The following is a 16,376-nucleotide window of genomic DNA, read 5'->3' as shown; positions in this document are numbered from 1 at the left end:
CTAGAGCTGTGCAGCTGTAGTCGGATAGTCGGGCTGCCGCTTGATGGCCTTCTAACCTGGTTGATTTTCTTGTATGGGTGGGCTCAGATAAGGAAACTTGTTTCGATACGCATGTCGAAACCCACTGCTCTATGTGGACAGTGAAAGTGGAAGTACATAATCACATACACGAGTTTAATCAACAAGATGACAATGTTATTTGTTGACAATCAAGTTTTAATCTCGAAAAGTGAAGATATACTGCAGAGAGATGCCTATGAACTACACAGACTATGTCACATATATATCTCGTCACTGTCAACAAGAAACAAAAACCATGACATCCTTCGGGAACAGCTATCTGGGCAGAAACAGTAATAGAAAATAATATCATAAAAAAATTTGAAAGTTTGCTTACCAAAACGATACCATCAGAATATCACTTCAAAATAAAATAGGAAGAGAAATTAATTTAAATTTTATGAAATTAGGTCGGTAAAAACATTTTAGAACGGGAGTGAATCTTGGATAATAGGAAAAAGATAAAATAAGAATGCAGGTCAATAAAATACAATTTCTCAGGAACATAGCAGCATAAAACTCAATTATAAAAGAAATGAAGACATTGGGAAGGAATGAAATATATTTCGTTAACATGAAAAGGCTGAAGAAAGTAGGCAAAATGGATGTCACCTCTGTTGCGAATAGAGTAGTCAAGGTAAGTAAAACATTGTTGGCCATATATCTTGCAAAGAAAAAGATACATTGGAAGACTAGCAAGAAGATGGAAGAAACAAATGTACTGGCAGCATGCCAAACAAGGCCTAACCTAAACAGAAGACGAAGAGGAAGAAGATGATGATGATGATGTCATTTGCTATAATTATTGCAGGGACTAGATGATTAGTCCTAGAAGAGACCTTACACCTTTAATAGATACTGACTTTTGACCTCCGAACCATCCTTCAATTTGACAAATTTAAATATTCTGTAATGATAAGTTTGCCATTGTATACATAGTTGAATGAAAAAACTGGTAGACGCTTGCCTCAGCGAAATCAGTCCAGATTCCGGAAAAATATAGCAACACATGAGGTAATACCTTCATCACAACATATGTTAGAGGGTAAGAATGAAAAGATAAAAGGTACATTTATCATAGTTGTAGAAGTTGAGAAAGCTTTTGACGAAGTTGACTCAACTACACTCTTTGAAATTCTGAAGACCACAACAACAACAACAACATGTATGTCGTTGTTCTAGGCTTCAGTCCTGTAACTGGTTTGATGCAACTCTTGACGCTAATCTATTCTGTGCAAGCATCTCTACGTAGCTACTCCAACCTACATACAACTGAACTTGCTTACTTTACTCGAGTTGCATCAAACCAGAGTTGCATCAAACGAGTCAAGAGTTGCATCAAACCAGTTACAGGACTGAAGCCTAGAACAACGACATACATAGTTTGTAAATATAACATTTATATAATCTCAGAACACATAACCATGCACATGAAGCCGTCCCTTAATCCTCTGGTGCTTTTGCATCTATTTTAAGCCCCCGGTCCGACTGCAAATGGTTCAAATGGCTCTGAGCACTATGGGACTTAACATCTTAGGTCTTCAGTCCCCTAGAACTTAGAACTACTTAAACCTAACTAACCTAAGGACACCACACACATCCATGCCCGAGGCAGGATTCGAACCTGCGACCGTAGCAGCCCCGCGGTTCCGGACTGTAGCGCCTAGAACCGCACGACCACCGCGGCCGGCGGTCCGACTGCACATATGTCTTTAGCATGTAAAATTTGTCAGACGTTAAACCGTAGTTGTTAAACTGGAGAAAGTAATTGGGTTACGTTTAATGATATCCTCACGGCCGATGCTCCTTGCATGTGTTATATGCTGACGACGAATGAACATGGCGCCCATCGATTGAAAGGTTTCGCATACCCAAAAGTTTATGTAAAATATATTCACAAAACCTCTACGGGTGCTTAAGTTTCAGGACGTCGCAAGCACTCGTTATCTTCAAACGACGCAGTGTGATGATGATTTTCAGAAAGCGGCATCACCACCGTGTGAAGAACGTAAGTCTTCTGTGAACTAAACTAGCTAGTAGCTCTACGCCCATAAGAAGGACGATATCCATCGTATCATGTCCATTTTCAAGTGTCATACGCGATGAGATATGGCGTAACATCGTTGTGTGTTTTGATTTCTGCTTTTTTTCGTACTTAACGTCGGTGCAGTGCGATCATTCTTCAGTTGGTCCCGAAATATGGTGCAACATTTTGCAGATGATAGGTGAAGATGAGAACGAAATTCAGGTAAAGAAAATGTTTCGAGGAAATAGGGAGTAATTAGAGACGCGTGTGTATGACGTGTTTAGCACTCTCACATTGAGAAATTCAGAGAGACATTAAAACAGGAGTGGTGGAATACCAGCATTGGATTGCATTATACCAAGAGACAGCTCTTACATCCACGAAATGTGTTAGCCGTTGCAAATATGTACAATCATCAGCTGTATAATGGAATGACGACAGCGAAAATATATGCCGGACCCGATGATGACGTATGGAAGTTTGGGTATGGCGGTGGAGCGTGTTCGGGTAGCCTAATGGTAAGGCGAGCGTTCCCCATAAGCTGTAAATCCGGCTTCGAGTCTCGGTGCAGCACAAATACTCATTATCGTCATTCCAGTATATGATGGTTGTCTATATGCACAAGTGCAAATTCACTTCATGTATTTCATAACAGCTGTAACCGACACAATCCCTGTTCCTTCGGGCATGAATGCGTGCATCGTAGTTCTAAACAACACGTGCACTGCAAAATCGTATAACTCTCAAATCGTTGATAGTATCCTTGTTGAGGGGATAGAGGATGTAATGACTCGGCAATAGTCTGTGAAAGTGGGCTGTGTCTTCTAGAACGAGTAATGGATGATGGAAGGGAGCACAGAGCCACCGAAGTAATTCTATATATTTTGGTCAGAACTGAAATCTCATACCGGAGCGCATCTTTGTAGAGTATCTCTGAGGCGGACCATCCATCACCTCGCTGTCGATAAACGTTAATGCGTAAGCTAAACTTGAAACTTGTTGATCTGTGTCGTTACGTATCGGATGAATCGAAATCTTACGAAGACCCACAAAGTCATGCCTGACGACTCTAGCAAACCATCCAAAAGACTGACATCACGACTTCGTTAGCAGACGGTGCTGGAATTTGTTCTGCTTTGGAGATTGCAAGTGGTGTCACTGCTGCGACTACCCTTTCGTTTCCAGCTCAGATTTCGTCAGCTGTACTAATTCATACGATTCATAGCTAAAACGCTGAGCCGTGCGTGGTTCGGGTTCGTGCCATCTATTATGTAACGTCTTGTTTTACCGTACGGTCGCTTCGTCATTTTAAATTTCAGTTACTGGTGTCACTGAATTACTGTCTTGCCTGCCCGCGAGTGGCAGCAGCAGCGCGTAACGATGTTTGCCCTGCCGTATTAGCTTTGCTGGACGGCTATTACTTCCCGGTCGTCGTGTGTCGTGTGGCAGTTCGGACCTGGCAGTCGTTGAAATTAGTATTAATACTGTCAGCTGCGCACGCGCGTTGATATAGATCAACGAGGACAGGTGAAAATGCGTGCCCCGACCGGGACTCGAGCCCGGGATCTCATGCTTACATGGCAGACGCTCTATCCATCTGAGCCACCGAGGACACAGAAGATAGTGAGACTGCAGGGACTATCTCGCGCACGCCTCCCGGGAGACTCACCTTGTATGTCTACACACTACTTTCGTAGTGTCCCACCCCAACACACCCATTACTCATGGAAGACATTTTTCCAAGTCCCGTAAGAGTTCGGGGAATATGTGTGCATCCGCACAGAAGAAGAAGGTCATTGCCGGTATCGCCAGAACTATATATTTATATGGATATGGCAGTCGTTGAGTTCGAACGCGGCAGAAGTGTAGTCGGGACGTAGCATCAGTCGGGGATGGAGCGCTAGGGAGGCGCGGACAGCCGGTACTCGCCGACCGCCCGCGACACAGGATGAACTGTCCGACGGACGGAGATGGCAGCGGGATCGACCGTTGGTCGGTCGTTCAGTTGGTCGCCTCTTTGGGCGACAAGTGTTTGGTCCTTTGACCGTTTCTGGGCCTCGTAACTGGACCATCTTGCTGTACGTGGCTCGGTTCCTTCTTGTGCGGAGACGTCGTGGCCAATGGGCAAGAGTTACCTCTGTATACTGGGTCCGAGCCAGTGTGCCCGGATCGCTGAGTCTCCTTAGTTCCGCACGGACATCGGGCTGAGTCGGGTTGGAGCTGCCGGGAGCTCCGGACAGTCCAGACTCGCCCAACCGTTGCTGACACACGTCGTTCGAGTGGCAACGATCTTGGTTGGTTGTTGGTCGGTCGTCTGGTCAGACGACATGTGTTTCGTCACCTACCGTCTTTCGGTTTGGTGTGTGTGTCCGCCTCTGAATTGTTCTAGTTGTTCGTCAGGGGTTCGTTTTACGAGTGTTCGAGATTCTTGTGGCAGTGTTTCGTGGAACACTGTGTATCCTGTGTCAGTTCAACTGAGCAATGCTTTAAATGCTGTAATGCTGTCTGCGTACTGGAGTGGCCAGTTGGTCGGTTGCGACAGAGCAGCGAGTGACTGTTTTCTTACCGTGTTGATGCCGTCCGCTAGGGCGTGTAGTTCCAAAGCCGTTGCGATTTTCATGTATGTTAGTAGTCATTCTGCATTGCTTATTAACACACCAATATTTGAGAACTAGTGTTACTGGTCTCTCCGTCTCGCTGGCATTTTGGTTGTAGTGTTTTTGGTCTGGTGACCGAAATCAGGTAGTTGGTTGGTTCGTCGGCTGTCTGTCGGTTGGGTTGCCTTCCGATTTAGAGATTGTTGGTCAGGCTGCCTGTCTCGCCTAAACGGGCTGTAGTGTTACAATTCCAGGCCGACCCTTGGAAACTTCTGTGCGCTGTTCCGTGTCTGTTACATAGTAACTTCCCTGTTTGAGTTTTAGTTATTTGGTTGATCTGTGGTCTTCAGCCGAATTTTTAAGTATCCTGAATTAATGTTCCTGTCTCGCCCTTTAGGCATAAGATTGTTATTCCTTATATGCGGCTTTCAGCCAACTTTTACATAAAAATCTTTTAAGGCCTTAAGATGTTAAATTATTGTGTTGATGTGTGGCCTCCAGCCGAGTTTAATATCTCAAACTGATGTCCCTAAGATTGTAATGCTTTGCTATGGGGCCTTCAGCCGAATTTGCTTGAAATGTTTTAAGATAAGCCATTCTGCCGTTTGATTGAAACACTTCTTATTGCTTGACATGCGGCCTCCATCCGAGTTCCGTTTAAATTAAAGTGCTAAGGCCTTCAGCCTGTTTAGATTAAAGATTTAGAAAATATTTTGGGTCAAACCTCCAGAAGAACCTTGTATTTTAATTTTTTTCTTAGGGCTTGCGTCTTACATTTTGAATGTGTCTTTCAGCCGATCTGAAGTTAGTTAAGGGAGGTTGATTAAGGTTTTGAGTGTTTTGCAATTTTGTGTAATATGGCGTGTGGACGAATAAAGTTTGTATGTTGATTGCAACTGTCAGCAACCTATTTTGGCTCCTTTCCACAACTTAATCCGCACTGTCCTGCTAGCGCAGGCGTAGCAAACGTTTCTCCATTGATCTCAAAACTGCTCACAGTGCAGATGAAATGCCATTTCTTTGTCTGAAGTCAGCATTCATGGGATCCACTTTTAGCACACATATGGATATCTGAGTCATTGCACTTCCACTGTTAACCTGTAACTGTAGAGGTATCAAGTCAACTGCCTAATTCTAATGTATTAAGTTGCGCAAATAATGGCATCTGCACGATTTTCAAGGACGGGACAACAGCACCCCTATCAGCTGGTTCAACAGCATACACAGCAGACAAAGTTTACAGATGTTCACCATGGTCCCCACTTCCGTAGCAAAGAACTCAGTTGCAACACGTTGCCTGTAACGGGTGTCTTACATAGGCGCCATATTGAGGGTTCACTACGGCTCTGCCATCTGTTGGATTGGTTCGAAACTTCGCACACGGGCAGAACAAACATCAAATTTGAAGCACCTAAACTGGCGTTTTGCTATTATGAGTGTTGACAAAATAAAACTGGGCAGAAAAATATTACAAGCTGGACAGACCAACCCAAATTATATCATCTGTGACCGTGGCATACGATGTAAGTTGGGTTGCTTATCTTAAGGTCCGTGAAACATGTTTCCTGGTCGCTTTATTTTGTCCATTATGTATATTAATGGCTGTATAAAAATTGTGGAATTATTTATTGAGGGACCCAGATATTTAAACTTATATGTCTTATGTGTCTTTAAGAGTCCTGCTCAAACGTCGAATTATACTACTACACAGCGAGAACATTAATAAAACCTACAAACTGTAGGGACGGATTCCTGAATGGGAATGGAGGGAAAATGGTCCTATGAACACGTGTCCGGAAATGCATCGTGTGGTGTGCGTACTGTAAGACCATCGGTACACACACCATCAGATTATTTGACTTGTCGCTCTAACGAAGTAGGCGAGTGTCAGCAATATGTCTCGTGGTCTTATCGAGGCGTGTTTATCTTTTGCAGTTAGGTCAGACGATAGAAATGCCACTTGCACGCTTAGAGTAGCAGATTGACGGTGACCAACTTTAAATAGAACTGGATTAATTTTCACACACATTTATTAAAATAATAACAAGCATAAAAATAACTTAACTTGGTTCTGGATGCTGTTTACAATTGACAATCTGAAGTTCCTTTGGCCTTGGTACGTTAATCTTATTCTCACCTGTCTCTGATAGTTGACATTTCTCTTCATGGTTATGTACAGGAATATGATAATCTTATTAGGCGCAGACTGAGACTTGACTATGGACTGGTACAGACAAATGTAGACTAATGCAGACTAATGCAGACTGGTACAGACTAATGCAGACTGAATAATCGGAGGTCTGTACACTTGTTATAATACCTCGAGCGTTCAGGTATCACTGCGCGAGTGTGATCCGCGAGGAGAAAAGGTTCTACGTTAGCAGCAATGTCACTGGCTGCGTTACATGTTAATACGCGGATCGGCGGAAGCAGAATTAAGTCCGTATCTGAGACAGCGCCATCTCGCGTAGTGCGGAGACGGACGAGCGCTGCGCCTGCGCTGTTGTGCTTAGCGGGGTGCGCTCTAGTGGGAAAGTTGTGGACGCGCTGACGACGCTGAACTATGTACACAACACATCGTTGTCGTGGTAGATGGCGCTCACGAATGACGCTTCCTCTGACCACATGTTCCTTGTGTGTTTCAGGCTATATAATTGATGCAGCGTACTGCAAGCAGTAGAATGGTCCGGTTTTCAAGTAGGCAACGAGCCGAGATTGTCCTCGCCAATCACATGGGCCGGCCGGAGTGGCTGAGCGGTTCTAGTCGCTACAGTCTGGAACCGCGCGACCGCTACGGTCGCAGGTTCGAATCCTGCCTCGGGCATGGATGTATGTGATGTCCTTAGGTTGGTTAGGTTTAAGTAGTTCTGTTCTAGGGGACTGATGACCTCAGCAGTTAAGTCCCATAGTGCTCAGAACCATTTGAACCATTTGAATCAATCACATGGAAACGGTCGAAAGACAGCAAGAACAAAACCAGTACCCTGACAGACACCACAATATTTCAAGCCCTTTCTGGGCGTTTGTGTGGTCATGGGTCCTTTCAGACAGACGAACGTGCAGAGAGGCGACGGACTGTACGTACACCAGACTCGAAGGACCAGGTTCTACGGGATATTGAAACGAACCCTAGGATAAGTCCCAGGCAAGTGGCCCGCCATTTTAGTGTACGCCGAAGTACGATTATGGGTACTGTGTTCCGAGACGATTTGTTGTCGTTGTACGCACACCGTCCATTTCCGGACACTGTTCATAGGACCTTTTTCCTCCATTTCCAGTCAGGTACTCGTCTTTGCAGTTTGTTTTATTAATGTTCACCAAGTGTCGACTGTCGATCATTTTCTTCATGTTGGGCACCACAGCAGTATACTGTATTTGTTACAGGACGTTTTGAAGCATTCCACCTCGACTATTTTCTCCGAAATATTCAGTTCATTGTACCTTACATGACCGGCCAATTTCGGTCTCACAGGCTATTTTCAAGCATATTAGCTGTCGATGTGTTATACAATTACTATACTGTTAATAAACGGCGATAAAGCCGAACTGTTGTTTAACGTTGTTATCAAAATTCTCCAGTAGTACTTCACAGATTTATCTCGGATGTCTAAAAAATGCGGTAATAAACTTTATGAATGACGTAGACTCTATTTTGTTACGTTGTTTCAATAACCTCGAAAAGCTGTTGATCCACTTAATTCAGATTTTTACATGTTATTCTAATAAATATTTATACACATATAGGCTACATAATTTTACATATGCAAAATATATATGTATCTGTCTGTACTAAAATATAAAGACGAAACGTTCTTAAATATTCCCTAAAAAGTAATTCACCTATTTACTTCAGTTTTTTACAGGCTGCTCCAATAAACATACGGATGAGTAAAGGCTGTAGTTTTTATTTTTCTGATATTTTAATACACATGTATGGTAACTACGTGTGTGTGTGTGGGGGGGGGGGGGACGTAGTTAGCAAAAATGTCGAAAAGTTCTTGAGCGAAATTTTTACTAGATACTCTACCGAACGTTCAGATCGAAATAGACTAAATAGTTTTTTAAAAAACAGTGTGCAGGTTTTCTCTTGAAAACCAATGCAAGGAATCAAATGCTGTGCTGTGAAAATATGTGGTATTATTTTTTTCTTGCAATCAATTTTAACTACGGTAACAGGGCATGTAGATGTTGAGTTATTTAACTGTGCAATCATCTCCAGCATCGTCCGTCCGCGGCAGCTCAGTGGTCAGCGAGAGAGAATATCAAGCCTAAAGGCCCGGGTTCGATTCGCGGCTGGGTCGGAGATTCTCTGCTCAGGGACTAGGTGTTGTGTTGTACTAATCATCATCATTTTATCCCCATCGACGCGCAAGTCGCCGAAGTGGCGTCAAATCGAAAGACTTGCATCTGGCGAACGGTCTACCCGACGGGACACCCTAGACACACGACATTTACATTTTATCTTCAGCATCTCGAAATTGATATCGTTTTTGTAATTATTCTGTCCTACAACAGGTCATTTCTTTCAACTGTCTATTAGTGACTTGGCTGACCACGTTTTTGTTACGTTCACCGTTACAAAACGCTATACAATGTAAATAATGTGGGACACCTGTGGCATAAGAAACGGTGTATACTACAGTATTATATCGCAGAATTAAATTGGCAAATAAAAATAAACACGCCTCCTCCCAGAATCATACCTTCGACCTCATGCATGCTAACCCAAAACGGTAGCCACTGCATCAACTGCACAGCAGTAGTCCTGCATGCTGACAGAGGTAGTTACCGTACATGTGTTTACATTGTTGCGAGATTGCCTATCACGAACATCCGTTCACTGCCGCAAATGTGGACAAGATTAAATTTTGTGAAAGACATTTTTTTGTTGCCAGTATGTCACGAATCGCGCTGCGACGTCCGAGTGCGTGAATTTTTCTTTACCCTGTATATTCTTTCTATTTCTACATCATTTTAAAAAATTGTATGCATAATAATTTGCTCTTCTCTTTTCTCACTCGCCATCGCTTTTGCAGAAAACAGTAAAGCTGTAGCTATGTAATCTCAATCGTCCAAAACTATGTAGTCCTATTCATTCGGAAATTAAAACTGTGTACAATATCGGCGTTGAAGCTATTAACGTTACAGATCCAGCATCTCCGGACGTCTCAGTCATACACTCTAAACTAATGATACTAACCGTTATACTCACTGGTTTCATGCAGCTTCAATTCCCATTCTAAGTTTGGCTTTTTTACTTCAATAAACAAGGCTCAAGGTCAGGGGGGGGGAAGGGGAGAAGGATATAGACAGATGGAGAGGGCAATGGACATGGAGAGGGTGACGGAGGAGATGAAGAGCGAGGAAGGAGGCAGAAACTGAGAGGCATAGGGGATGAGGAGATGGACAGATACAGGGGGAGGTGGTGATGTATAGTGAAACATCGGAGGAGGAGGGTATGGACAGAGAGATGGGGAAAAGAAGATGGTGAGACAGAAGAGGGAAGGGGTTTAGGATGTAAATATAAATTCCACACATGCCGGGTGTAACAGGTATGAATACAAACGTTTTATATGTGGTACCTTAATATATGCACACATCAGTGTCTTGATTGTTTCTTTCTCTCAATGTAATCGTTTTGTATCCTTGCGTCCACACTTCACCACCTGACCTCTGCCCGCCGGAAAATAGGCATTATAGGCTTGTTCTTGCTATATGTGCTTGGATGTACTAACCAACCTAAAAACATACTACTAATAACAGCTGTAACTATTGATGAAATGGTGCTCAGTAATCCATTCTGTTTACAAAAGAAATATGTGTACTTACTGTACCTGTTGGACCCTATATTTAGCAACTAAGAGGCATTTCTAGATTCGCTGCTACAATAGAGTCTCGATATTTCGAGTGTGGGACTAACGCTTTTCCCTTAAATCCAATCCTCATACAAAATAAAAATTAAATAGTGTATAGTGTATCGTTCCCTGATCCGTTTTCTCGACTGGCTCATAGCACTCCTTTGTTGTGACAGAGCCAGTGAGCCCACACATAGGCTTCTCCGGGTTTTTAATATGTTTACAGAAGCATAAGTAATGTTCAAAGTGGTGTTTTATGTTTATTATCGTCTGTCGGTGAAGTCCATTGCTGTGTTCCGTTTTATTTGTCGAATGTTTATGGTTATATGACTAAAACTAAGTGCTGTAACAACGGAATGGAAACTTGTGACTTCAAATGTTAAATTAGAAGCGCTGTAACGACTTGAGAAAGAGTATTGTTTGTGACTGGCGAAGAAACCGACTCAGATACGAACAGTCTTTGTATGTCCATCTTTCTAGACACAGTTGCAAACTCGGCTGTTTGATACAGGATGTCAAATTAAACAAATTCCAGCCGTCTAGTTTTCTAGCGTCTCGGCAGATGATGTTAAAGTCATCACTGCAGCAAAAATCGACTGATATCAATATTAATGATCCATGATTTGAACGCAATCGAGGTACAATCTCCCTACACGTCAGTCAGGGGCCTGAAGATGGCATAGTGAAACTCTAAAACGCGTTGGAAACTAGATAGATGGAAGGTGTTTAATTTGAAACAAATGCTATGTAGTATTTCTTAATCCCGATTTTAACCAACATGGTTGTGAGTGTCAGTGAACTTACTGTTGATAATTAATTATGAAGAAATACCAACGATAACAAAATATCAGTTACTTAAAAGGACCGGTTTCGGCACACACAGTAGGCCCCCTTCAGATTGACTGCACCATTTGCTGGAGCTGCGGACGTGCTGAGCAGCTGCACATTGTGAAGAAGATAAACTATTAGCTTGAGAATATGCAGCTGCTCAGCACGTAGCCAGCTCCAGCAAATGGTGCAGTCAAAAATGTGTTCAAATGTATGGGACTTAACTTGTAAGGTCATCAGTCCCTAAGCTTACACACTACTTGACCTAAATAATCCTACGAACAAACACACCCACCCATAACCCGAGGGAGTACTCGAACCTCCGCCGGGACCAGCCGCACAGTCCAGGACTGCAGCGCCTCGGCTAATCTCGGCGGCTGGTGCAGTCAATCTGAAGAGGGCCTACTGTGTGTGCCGAAACCGGTCATTTTAAATAAGATATTGTGTGGTCGTGACTTGTTTCTTGAAAAGTAATTACCTTTTAACTGCAAAAACTGTAGAGAAGTCGGAGTTTGATAAAACAAGTGAGCCGTCGTCGATGTGGCTTATTCTTGCCAGTGTCGTTTTAAATTTCGATAGTGCAAGGGGCCCATTTTGTTCTGTTAGAAAACTCAGCGAGCACGCGGCCGCACACTGACTCACCGCGTCGAACTCGTCCTGGCGCTGCATGTGGTTCTGGATGAAGAGCACGTTGTGGATGGCCTTCTCGAGCTCGAAGGGGTACTTCTTGCGCGTGGCGACGTCGCTGAGCGAGCCGTCGAGCCCGACGACGGAGGGCAGGCCGCCGAAGGCGCCGGCGCTGCCGCCGAAGCGGTTGGTGGCGCTGTGCAGGCCGTTGCAGCCGCCGGGCCGCTGCAGGTGGTGCAGCTGCAGGTGGTGCTGGTGCAGGTGGTGGTGGCGCAGCGAGTCGGGCGACGAGGCGGCCGAGGAGGAGGCGGCCGCCGCCGCCACCGCCGCCGCCGCCGCCGCGCTCAGCTTGGAGTTGTGCGCGTGCCGCAGCAGCCGCTTGCTCGCCAGGTCGGCCAGCAGCTGCTCGGGCACGCGCATCAGCAGCAGCTTCGGCAGCCGCCGGATGAACACCTGCGGCCGGCCACGCGCAAGCGGTCAGCATCAGCACTCACTCGACGTTCACGTCAAACAGTGCGCTCGTGAGGAAACGGGGGAAACGAACCTTTATTACTGAACGTCTGCATTGGTCACGCCCCCCCCCCCCCAAATTCTATGTCTATAAGTCCCTCCAGATCCTTGAGCGTCATGCACTGCACCTCGCCTTTCGTATACACCTCCTGTCCCCCACGCGGATCCTCTATGACCTCACTCCTTTCCCCCATCTACTCCTATTCCTCGAACATCTCCGCATACCCTACACCTTCTGCCTCCTTGATCCCCCTCACCCCCTGGTTGCTCCTCTCCTCTCCTGTCCCAGCCCCCTGCCACGCCTTCACTGTTGTGCCCCCCACCCCTACCCTCCATCTCTCCATCCTTCATCTCCATCCCCAAGGTGGTTCCCATCAACTCCCCCTCCCCCATCTCTCCATCCTTCATCTCCTTCCCCAAGGTGGTTCCCATCAACTCCCCCTCCCAGATGATGCCCTCTCTCCCTCCATTTATCCCTCCTATCAACTCTGATCCTCACCCACCCTCCTTTCCTCCGTCCTTTCCCTGGGTTCCCTCTTCCACCTTTCCATCCTGTGTTTCTCCCCACCTAACCTCTCCCTACCCTCCACCTCCAAGTCCTTTTGTATTCCCCTCCTCTGCCTTCCCCACTCCATGTCACATCTGCCCAGCACCCCCCACCCCTCTTATGGGTCCTCATCCCCCATTGGCTCCTTTCTCCCCTACCCCCTTCACTTTTCCTCTCCTTCCCCCCTTTTTTATTTTCCCATCATCTGTCCAGTTTCCCCCCACCTGCTATCGGTTGTGGTATGTCATATCTGCCAACCTTTTAGTGCAGTGTTTCAGTGAATGTTCAGTGTTGTTTCGTCTTTCCAAGTGGTGCGAACAGAAACTATGCTGTCGCTGGGTGTGAATTTTATGTCTTTTGCCAACAGAAACCAGACGGTCGCAGTGTTTTTTAATTGTCTGTCTATTATTTTACCAGTCTGCTTCATATGTATCTTATTAGCATCATCATCCCTTTGTTCTATGTTTTAAGTTCCACGATATTTTTTGCCATGTTACCATTGAAGTCTCCGATTTCATCGCCTATTTTTATTATACATTATCTTCACCTTTTTAAAACAAAGTCTGTAGGCTGAAGAGCGGCATACTAAGCTGCTGCCAGCCCGCCCCCTTCGGGGGGAATCGAAATTCAATAAAGATAAAAAAAAAAAGGTCACCCAACCATCCCCTTCCAGATGATGTTCGCCATGACATCTACCCTTTTTACCAACTGTAGCCCGGCCTCGTTCCCCCCACCCCTCCCTACAGTCCAAAGACCCCATTTCCTATCCCCTCCTTCCCTGTAAACGGTCCCCCCCCCCCCTGAGTCACTGCACTCCCTCCTCGGCTGTTTTCCTATCCCATCCTTTTCCTCCCCAGCTCCTACAGTGCATCTCCCACTCCATCCCCCATCCCCCTTCCCTCTGCCCTTCTAATACCACCCCTTCCCCCCTCCAGTCCCTCCTCCCTCCTATCCCCACCCCTGACAGATCCCTTCAGCCTTTTATTCATCATCGAGTGTGCTGTGTCAGTGTTCTGTTCGGTGCAGATCTACAGTGACACATGTGGTGTGGTTTTTAATTGTATGCTCGACTTGTGTATAGTTTTGCTGTCCGTGATTTTTCCAAGCTACGCCCCCCATCATGTGGTGTTTCAATCGCTCTGCAACTTTTTATGCTCCTGCCATATTCGAACATGTGTCTGTTAATTCTCACAATGTGTGGATTTTTTATGTAAAATACATTTCTCTTTTTTAACTCCATTTTACAGTCACCCCTTTTTTGGATACTTTCTGCCATTATGTTCCTGCCAGCCGCTGTGGCCGAGATGTTCTAGGGGCTTCAGTCTGGAAGTGCGCTGCTGCTATGGTTGCAGGTTCGAATCCTGCCTCAGGCATGGATGTGTGTGATGTTCTTAGGTTGGTTAGGTTTAGGTAGTTCTAAGTCTAGGGGACATATGACCTCAAATGTTAAGTCCCATAGTGCTTAGAGCCATTTGAACCATTATGTTCCCCCTTGTTTATATCTATGTTCAACCATCTTTCTCCCTTTTATTGTTTTAAATGTCCTCCTGTAGAATTGTAACATCTCTACGCTGAAGAGCAGCACCTATGCTGATGCCTGCCCGCACCATGGTGGGAACTGAAAGTTCAATAAAGGAAAAAAAAAAAATTGGTCACCCTGATCCCCAATCCCGTTTTCAGGTTGCCTGCACAACAGATTCCAGGGAAAACGAAAGTGTTCTATGTTTTATCATGGAATGCTTTTCAGACTATAGCGAACACCGTAGTGGAAATATTACATTACACTGATTTAAAAAAAAAAGCACCTTGAACGACTAGAGATGATTCAAATAACAAGCACTTTAGTATGTTCAGCAAACATTATTAGCATTTGAACCATGTTGGTCTGCGTTTTCAAGGTCGACATCTATATCGCCGTGCAGCAACACCTACCGGTTAAAAATGCCTCCAGCTCTCGTTATCGTCGTAAACCGAAGGTAATCGACCAGTGAGATTTGGACAAACGTGCAAGATAGATCGCAGACGTATGTGCAAATCGTATCGTCCAATCAGAGTGGCACATTATTGTCATGAGAGAATGTGATGCATCCATTCAGTTGGTTAGCTGGTTGATTTGGGGAATGGGACCAAACAGGGAAGCCATGGGTCCCATCGGATTAGGGAAGGAAGTCGATCGTGCCCTTTCACACGAATTATCCAGGAATTTGTCTGAGCGATTTAGGGAAATCACGGAAAAACCTAAATGAGGATGGCCAGACGCGGGATTGAACCGTCCAGTTTGCTTACCACTGCACCACCTCGCTCATCCCCCCGCCAAACTGCTGCTCGTATAGGACAAAATCCTTCAGGACGGTGTAGGGTGTGTGCCGAATGGTTCACGGAAGGCCACATAACACTACAAAATGGGTCGGGTCGTACTACCCACACCATCCCCTGAGAAGACCGACATCTCACCCAATTGCATTGCAGGACAAATCTGCATCCTCCTCGGCTCAGGCGCAACAGTGGGAAAGTGTAACACATCATACAGTATCAGCGGGCGTCAGTACGTCCCCGAATATTACGGCATGGGTTACGTACGCGTCATCCACTTCTCCGCCTACTGCTAACGAATGTGCAGATACACACCAGATGGAAGTGGCGTACAGAACGACGACACTGGAGGCAGATAGTGTTTTCGGTCAAATGCCGATTCTGTTTGTTTTAAAATTATGGCCGTATTTCGGTTCGCCTCAGACGGGGGAGTGGCATTACTCTGACTACGTTTGCACAGCACCAACTCATAGCCTTATGGTGTGGGATGCTATTGGGTACAACGACAAATCACAGCTGGTTTTGCCCGCAGCTCGTGGGTTAGTGGCTAGCGTTGCTGCCTCTGCATCACGGGGTCCTGGATTCGATTCCCAGCTGGGTTGGGGATTTTTCCCTGCTGAGGCACTGGGTGTTTGTGTTGTCATCATCCTTCCATCATCACCATCATCATTCGTGATTGTGGCTATACTGGAGTGCGTAAAACATTGGAATGTGAAAAAATTCCGACTTTGTACGGGCGGTGATGACCGCGCAGTTGAGCGCCCCACAAACCAAACATCATCACCACAGCTGGTGTGTGTCCAGGGTACTGTGTCCAGTGTGAGCTACGTGAATTACATCCTGTGACCCGTAGCAATGCCCGTTCCGCACAACATCCCAGACGCCTTTCACCAAGGCACGCACGATCACATGTTGCTCCACGAAGACGTGCCTTCTTGATGTCACAGGATGTGAGTTTTTGCCCTGGCCCGCCAGGTAACCAGACTTGCCACCAATCGAAAACGTGTGGGATA

The 16,376-nt window shown here is 45.4% G+C and overlaps 1 protein-coding gene across 1 annotated transcript in view; it reads right to left on the bottom strand.

Annotated features, from left to right (window-relative positions):
* Nucleotides 1–16,376, bottom strand: part of LOC126198570 (acetylcholine receptor subunit alpha-L1) — a 580,573-nt gene that overhangs the window by 30,464 nt on the left and 533,733 nt on the right. The window contains exon 7 of the mRNA XM_049935001.1: nt 12,009–12,446. Coding sequence (XP_049790958.1) covers nt 12,009–12,446 — 438 coding nt within the window. The remainder of the gene's footprint in view (nt 1–12,008; nt 12,447–16,376) is intronic.

This window comes from Schistocerca nitens, chromosome 8 (genome assembly GCF_023898315.1).
Source record: "Schistocerca nitens isolate TAMUIC-IGC-003100 chromosome 8, iqSchNite1.1, whole genome shotgun sequence".
Classification (NCBI taxonomy): Eukaryota; Metazoa; Arthropoda; class Insecta; order Orthoptera; family Acrididae; genus Schistocerca; species Schistocerca nitens.
Note: the sequence above shows the minus strand (reverse complement) of the source record. Positions and strands in the feature narration are given on the sequence as shown.